The following is an 8700-nucleotide window of genomic DNA, read 5'->3' on the forward strand; positions in this document are numbered from 1 at the left end:
AATGGCAGTGTGTACCAAGTGCAAAAACTTTATTTCTCCAAAGCATACTTTTAATTATACATGTACTTATGGACATGGTTACCTTTACAGTGGTAAAACTATTAACTTATTGTATATAACATCTTAGTTTATGATATACATGTCATATATAATTATTGTACAAAGTTACTTAAAAATAATTGTATGATTGTATGACAAAGATACAGCACCAATGTCATGTAGTGAGGAAAGCCTTTGAGTGCAACAGAAATCCAGCAAAAGAACATTCCTGTGAAGTTTGGTTGAAATTGTTCCAGTGGTTTAGGAGAAGTTGTTTGAAGGAAAATGTTGGCAATGGATAGACGACGACTGATGAGGCATCTCCTTTTTTATTTTCACTTCACATTATCTTGGCCATATAACTATTCATGTTACTGCACTTCATCTCAAGGTATAGAAGATTTCGGGATATATACTCCATGCAGCTGACTTGAAAAGTGACAATGTACTCTGCTCATAGTCTTAATTGGTAAAAATATTGTCAACCTATTAAGAATTCATTCTGTACGAGGTGCAGTCAAAAAGTTCCCGGACTATATTTGAACTTGGTCAGTTTTTGGATTAGAAAAATTAAAATTGCAGTTAAAAAGATAAAGAGAGGAAACTAAATCGGGACCAACTGACCAACAAAAATATAAATGATAAAGTGCGGACATTGAGAGTACATGCTCCAGCAGCAAGGTCATGGCCAAAGAGGGAAACCAATTTTTCGTGTCCACTCAATAACTCAACCAATGATAGGATTACAATATTACTTGGCTCAAGTTGTTGACCTTGTGCTTATTCAGATTGCAGGTTCCAGAGCAATCACAAACCTACAAGATCAAGGACACACATGAATGTTGAATGCAAGATGGCAATTCTTAATGCCAACTCCTTTAGTAGGCTTAACTAATCAAATTAAATTTTAACTTTGATAAGACCGCTAAATGCATGTTCCAGCAACATTCGATCATCCAGGTGGAACAAAGGTCAAATAGCCTTTTTTTAAATTCCACTACTTATTAATGATAAAAAAGGGAATTGAAACCAGGCACATATATTCACCACATCAAGAGCATATTGCAGCATATTATACCTAACATTAATATTGCCTAATAGTATTTGTATCTTCAAATGTTTGATAAAGTTTTCTTTGAAGTCTTTTTAAATGTAAGCTTTCCTTCCGTCATTATAGCTTTTGGGAGCAAATGTATTCTTGGATTCCGGACGTGTGTTTCCGGTTATGTGACCAGTGCTGGAAAAACCCATCTTACATGACCCATGTATGAGAAGTCACGCGCAACAACGCGCCACTTCTTATATCAATTATTGTATGGTTTATGAAAGATATATTATGCCATTTCAATAAAGCGCAATCAAATATATATGTTTGCAAGACTTTTAATTAAAGTTGAAAATAATTCATCGTAAAAAACGCTATTTATAGTTATTTAAAATTACTGCGCTATATGACGTCAGTTAACAACATCGCACGCGCCTTTTGGTGTAATTGTACAAAAGTTCTTTTTTTACGTCATTTTTTCAACAAATTGATAAATTTAGATACGCAAGAAAAAATATCAATCATATTTTTCCGGCCCGGATAGAAAAATCCAACCCTCGGGCACGCTGCGTGGCCAGTAACTTGGCAAGCCTCGTTACCGGCTTACGCACGTGCCCTCGGGTCAGATTTTTCTATCAGGACCAGAAACACATGATAGACACTTACAAGGTGAGCCAACATGGCTGTTAAATGCTTGACATCTTGCACTCCCTAGAAATATCTTCTTTGATTTCCTATATTGAATACAAAATAATACTTTTTTTTGCAGTTTTATTTGTGCATTTTTACAACATAAACGCATCACAGTCTGTGAAATTTTAACAAAACAGTCATTTCCACATGGTCATTTGAATGTGTCTTAACAATATCAAGGTGTTGAACGATGAGACTAACAATGCCTTGAAGGACAATTACAAGTTATGAGATCATAAAAGGCAACCACATTCTTTGTAAGTACAGCATGTACATGTCTTCATAACATGAAGTTTACATGTATTCTAAACTGGAAACCATAACAAAACATCTAAAAGTCAGAGGCATAAACCACAAGTATACTATATAAACGTAATATAATTCAAAACAAAATCTGCACCATTCAATCAATGTTCTAATGGTTAGTTTTCAGAGATTAACATAATTATTACATTTTGTACGAAGAAATCGCTTATTAGAAATTTTGCAAAATATACTATAGTAATGCAGTTTAATGCCATCAGCATTTTAAAACAATAGAATTCATGGACAATGACTAGTTAGTCTTCACCTATTACACACAATCACAAGCTTGTAACAGGTGCACGAGAGTTTAACAAACTTTAAACTGTGTATGTTGCAAATACCCTTGTCCAATATTAAGCCTTACATCCTAAAATGTTTCATAGACAAACAAAATTAAACTTTTGTAAACAAAGGTCAGTTTATACGTCATTTTAAAATAACATTATAATGAAAAAGTGAAACCATGGAAAATGTAAACAAATAATTTACCAGTAATTGGGTATGTTTGTATTCCACGTAAATACATCTCTATGCAAATGGCACCAGTGTTTGCAAATGTGGATGGTGTGTGATATTCTGGGGTGTCTATGTTCAGCAGACTGCATACACATATAATATACAGTATACAGTAATTATAAAAAGACAACATGTAAACTGTAACTCTACAAGCAGTCAAGCACATAGACCATGATACACTCAGATATATGTGTGCATAGCCTTCCAGGTATCATATGAACCGTAATACAACACTCAGATATGTGAACATGTACATAACAGGTACAGACAATTTCAGTCAATTCATCACTCTTATTCTCTCTTATTTAAAACATGATTTAATGAAATAAAAATAAAAAGTGCTTCAAATGAAATGGTAACAGGAATAGATTTAACAATCAAAGTTGATAGACCTTCACAATACAAAGTAAAGGCAAAGAAATATCACAAATTCACAGCTGTTTAGGAACAATATCACAGGTACTAATGACAAAGTACATGTATCATAAATGTACATGTAAACCCCACACAAAGAAGAGTAAAACAAACAAAATAACACTGATTAGGATGAGAAATGAAAACATACATGTATCTGCTTACTGCTTAATTTTGCAAACAAGTCCATTTAAGCTTGCATCTTACTTTTATCTTTTGACATTCCTAGATGCTATGAAGTTAAAAAAAGTCAGCAACAATAGAAACTTGGTGGGAAAATAAATATACCATCTTAAAATGTTTAATAAAAGTAAATGAAATCCATGTAAAATAAAAATGAACATAGATTACCTATTTAAATACTTTAATAAATCTCAAACAAAATAAAACAAAAATATCTTTAACATAAAGCATCTCTAAATATGTTCATTAATTCAGTCTATATTTCACATAACATCCAACATGCGACCATAGTGTATTTACGACTATCTATACTCTGAGCTGTGAGATTCCTTCCTGCGGGAGTGTTTCCATGACGGGTTGCTGTGGGAGACCTGGCCCACTGCTAGGGTCTCCACTTCCTGGACAGAGGAGATGGCCTTCTTACTGCGGGACAGGGGCTTGGGCACATTGTGAACACTGACCTGAACAACATCCACCGGCTCCCTGAAAACAACACGACCGGATGATGTTCTGATCGGTGGCAAGGGGTTGCTTTGTTTGATCTGTATAACGCTTTGTTCTGCTTCCTCTCCCCGCAGGAAAGGCCTGGCCAGTTCGGCTGGCGAGTCCGATCGACTTGTGCTGCCTGAGCCTTGCCTGGCCCCACCACTGCCAGGTCCTTGTATTTCAGCATTATTTGAGGGGTCAACCAAAGTCCGACGGATATGGAAAGCACGGGTTGGGTTTGATCTGCTCTCTTTTGGAGGGGCTGGTGCATGGGCAGCACCTTTTGTTTCAGTGTCATTGTGCACATTTTGAAATTTGGCCTTCTTTATTTTTAACAGTTCATTTTGATAATATGCAGTACTATTTGCTGTTGCATCTAATTCAGCACGCAATTGCTCAAGTTCATTATTTTTGGCGCTTATATCTTCAATATATTTCATTTTCTGTCGTTTATAGGTGTATTCATTTTCCTTGATTAGCTTGTCTTTCTTCTCCAACTCTACTTCCAGTTCATGCTGTGTCTCTCGCTGAGCATCAATCATTTTCTCCTGATGCTTCATGTGTTCCGCTACTTCTGGTGGAACTAGAAAAAAAGAATTAATTTTTTTATTAAAAAATTGACATGACGGCCAAAATTAGTGATCTTGGTGCATGTATACCGGTACATGGCCATTCATTTTACTAAAGTAATGTAATGTTTTGGAATATTGCAAATCACTATAATAGTTGTCTTAAATGCCACCAAATATAAGACGATGGATGTTACCCAAATGCCAATTTTCAGTAAAATGGCAGACAACGTGTTGACAGAAAGTGAATTGTTGAATTATGATTATGATAAAAAAAAAGCTAAAGGGGAGATAACTTAATAAATATGCATGATAGGGTTATGGTTCTTGTGCACCGCATTTCCGCTCATTGCCATCTATGTACAGTGGTCAAAATAAGCACAAGCCCGCAAGCCTTGCACTGGAATAATTATTTCCAGGCTTGCTCAAATTCTGTGTATTATACAGCAGGGATTGTTCAAAAATGCAATGCCAAGCAGTTGTATGAGAATTCGGGCTTGTTCATCCAAGAGACTAATTTCGATGACTGTATAAATATATATATACCAAGTTTTCATATCACATCTGTATTTTTGAAGTAATTCTCAGGACCTCGGTCTAGACGGACAGACAGAAAGACAGACAAAGCCGCAACACTGCACTTCCTCTTATTGCCATTGCTATCTTTATTTCGAAATTTAATTGAATTATCTGTTCAGTATTTTCCGAGATATGGCATGGACTAGCACGCTTTTTTAGAAATATAAGGTAAAGGGGAGAAAACTTAAGAAATATGCAGGGCATGATTATGGTTCTTGTGATCTTCATTTCCTCTTATTGACATCTATCTATATTTCAAGTTTCATTTCATTCAAATCCCTTATTATGCCCATTGACAATTATAAAAGCAAAATTAATGGGCCTTGTTTTCCATGCCTGTGCTTATACCTTAACTTTTTTGGCTGAAAACACTTGATCTATAACATTCCTCATTATTTAACGAAGAAGCGATATTTTTTATAAGGAATAGGTTTTTTTTACAGGATAAACTTATATGAGCATTTCATTATCATACTTGTGCTTGAATTTTAGCTTAAATATATATTGATTACCTCCATCATTGACATCAAGTCCAGCCATGTTCAGCTCGAATGTTAACTCTAAAAAGCACAAATTGATTTGTCATTATGATTAAAAACACATCTAAGTTATCAACAACAGTTAACACACAAAATACCTAAAATAAACTTTCATTGAACATTTCATGCATTTTATGAGTGATTTATTACACCAACAGTGAGAGTATGTTATCAAAGTCAATTACTGAAAACATGACTGAAAGTGCAAGGTACAAAACCTATATATTCATGTCTAAACAAAATATTATTTATTCCATAATAAAACCACTAGTTTTTGTGTACTGACATATATAATATAGAATCAAAATCATATAAATGTATTCTCACTGGTGACAGCAAATTGCAGATGAAAATGCATCTTAGCTATTTTGTCATATTTTGATCAACATTTTTTTCTTTATGTAAATTTTGCGAATTTGGACAAAAAATGGGAAAACTATTTAACATCAAAGTCAGAGATTTGGCTGAACTTTGGCCCCAAAATCACTAGAAAGATCTAAGATCCCCAATTTGGTAACCATAAGAGTTGAAGGACACACAGATTAGTTGTGAAAACCTAAATGTTCATTTGAATGCATCAATATAACAGTATTTTTAATTGAAAAAAAATCACTTTCGCCCTTTTCTATTGTTTGAATAACTTGTGACAATAGTCATCAGTTGAATTAATAAATGTTTATTGTAAAAGAAATGCTGATCAAAACATCTGAACTTAAAATTCATGAATAAAATATTGGTGGGTTTTCTATTTTGATCAGGTTGGGTGTCTTTCAAATCCATAAAATTCAATTTTTTTTTTCTTTTAAGAGGAAACAAATTACACTGTCCTTTGTGACCATACCTGTACATTTTTTCTGCAGTTTTTGGATTTCTTCATGCAAGGCTTTAAGAGTAGCTGCATGCTCTTGTTGCATGAAAAGGATGGAGCTCTCCAAATTGCGCTTGTGTATGGCTTCCTGTGTTGCCATGTTGAAGTATCTGAATTGATATTTCCACTGGAAAGTTTACTAACTGTATGCCATTGTCTGAAAAAGAAAATGGTTCCAGTATCTTGTAAAACTTATTTCCTCTTTCTGACATTTGCCATTACCATATAATCACTAAGAAAAATATAAGTAAATTGGACACTGCTATGATATATTATGGTTTCCCAATTCTGCTTCAAAAGATTTTCTTGACATCATATGTATAAATGATAAAATCATTAATACTTTAATTACAAAGCCTTTGAGATAATATCAAAAGGGCACTTAGTATAATAGTAAATGCATATTTAAAAAAAGTGGTGTAGTATTGTTGTTTAGTACACCAAAGTTAGCACTATACTACCAATATTTATGTCAATATGCCCAGATCAAAAGAACATACAGCTCAGATTTGCTAATCTGATATCATTCAATTCAGAGAAATTTATGGCCTAGTTTGGTTGTCCAGTTTGGACCACATGATCTTTCAACCTACACTGCATTATCAGCTAATCTTGGTGTCCCTATGTCATCAAGTTTATATTCATAGAATGCAATCATGATTGAACATGGATCTTGCAACAAGTAGTCCTTATGTTCCAAACATCTGTGTCAGCAGGTGATAAAAAAAACATCCTATGCATGACAGAGCTACAGCGAAGACATGACAGCCTTTTCTCCATGTGCTTCTTGAATGATTACCCTCTATGTAAGGCCTTGACCTTTGTAGTACAGCCATAGTTCTTGCATGCAACAACACAACATTTGTTTGCTTAACATCTTTGTCAAATAATTTCTAAATCACACAGTTCAAGCCACAACCGGGACACAAAAATACCCTGATAAAAGGGTGGATAAAGATTGGATTTTCGGAAAATATCTCTGCAATTGCAAGGTAGTGTTTTAGTTTATAATTTTATTAACATAACATATTTAATATATTTTGTACAAAGAAATTGTACTTCGCTTATTTCGACATGAAATAAATTATCTTGTATTTTTTTCTTTCATGACTGCAATTTTTCAGTGCCTGGCAATATAGTAGTCCAAATAATTGTATGTTGACGGATTTTTTTTAGATTTTTGATATGGCAAATCCTTCACGTACAAATTGTTTAGTATCAAAAGTGGGTAGTTGTTCCGATCAGGATTCCGGGTTAAAGCATATAGCGTCTATAAAATATCATAAAAACAAGAAATATTACCAGATAATGTTATATTATATTTAGTTCCGTACACAAAAAATAAATATCCAACTTCTAATTATGAGTTTGACGGCTTTTCTTTAATTCATTCTGTCAAAACATAACGATATATACATGAAGGGCACCTGCAAGGCTTCAGGGCACAGTTTTAAATCGCTCGGAACATTTCGGCCATGGCCGAGTTGTTACGATTGTATAACAAGGTCTATCTCGAAGCTTTGTCGGAGGAGGCCGAGTTATTACGATTGTATCGAGTTGTTCCCCTTCGCATAATTGTTGTTTGTGTCAGTCAACTTTCGTTTTATTGGAAAGGTGAACAACTTGTTTTTATGCATTAAATGCTTGTTTAGTGCAAAATAACATTTCACTTACATGGTAAAATATGAATATTACTCTTTATGACCAATTTCAACAATAAAATACTTCACTTAAAACAATTTCAATATTTTTAAAACACCCCCGTTTTTTGCACATTCCCGTTTAGACGTTAGGGATTGGAAGAATCCTGTATAACACGTCTATTATTTTAGACTAGGCAATATAGTAGACTTACTACAAAGGTAAACTGAAGTTTGAACACATTTACCATAAAAATGGCCCTTAAAAAAAAGATGAAATGAACACCTATACATGTCTGATTCAACAAAAACACAATTGGATGAAATAAATTCAATTCTGTAAAAACATTTGAAAATGCAATAAACTGATCGTATAAAACAAGGAGTTTATTGATAGTTTAAAATTTTCTTCCCCACCCACCAAAATTAACACACAATTCTTGGATTTCGGATAAGCATATGTTAATTTTTATAATATTCCTTCGATTAAATAAACCAACCATAGTTCCAGTTGATAAAAGGAGTTATACATTTAATGACTGAAGAAGCATTTCGATGAAATCAAAGGGACATCTGAGAATTTTCACTGTAAAAATATAAAAGTGCACATTTTTAGCAGCAAAGTTTCCCCTCACAACAAGAATGCGATTGCATTGTGGGACTACAATTATTTATTTATTTATTTTATTATATTATGTAGAAAATATAGTTTTTTCATTCATTTAGAATCAGATTATTTTTCGTGATTACGATTATAAAAAAAGATGCTTGTTAAAAAAAAGAATCCCGTGACTCGAGATCAAAACATGCTAGGTCAATAAAC

General features: G+C 33.6%; 1 protein-coding gene across 2 annotated transcripts; it reads right to left on the minus strand.

Moving 5' to 3' along the window:
* Positions 1 to 1855: 1855 nt before the first annotated feature.
* On the minus strand, positions 1856 to 8518 carry LOC128230135 (coiled-coil domain-containing protein 92-like). Of its 2 annotated transcripts, none has more exons than XM_052942173.1 (4): positions 8408 to 8518; positions 6211 to 6394; positions 5343 to 5390; positions 1856 to 4265 (listed from the first exon to the last, which is right to left on the minus strand). In XM_052942173.1, exons 2-4 carry the CDS (start codon positions 6335 to 6337, stop codon positions 3499 to 3501), a joined length of 942 nt encoding a protein of 313 aa, XP_052798133.1. In that variant the 5' UTR covers positions 6338 to 6394; positions 8408 to 8518; the 3' UTR covers positions 1856 to 3498. The 2 variants fall into 2 exon arrangements, with proteins under 2 accessions (XP_052798133.1, XP_052798131.1); XM_052942171.1 differs by having other exon boundaries at positions 8378 to 8506.
* Between the last annotated feature and the right edge of the window lie 182 nt (positions 8519 to 8700).

The sequence above is a fragment of the Mya arenaria genome, chromosome 4, assembly GCF_026914265.1.
Source record: "Mya arenaria isolate MELC-2E11 chromosome 4, ASM2691426v1".
In the NCBI taxonomy this organism is placed as follows: domain Eukaryota; kingdom Metazoa; phylum Mollusca; class Bivalvia; order Myida; family Myidae; genus Mya; species Mya arenaria.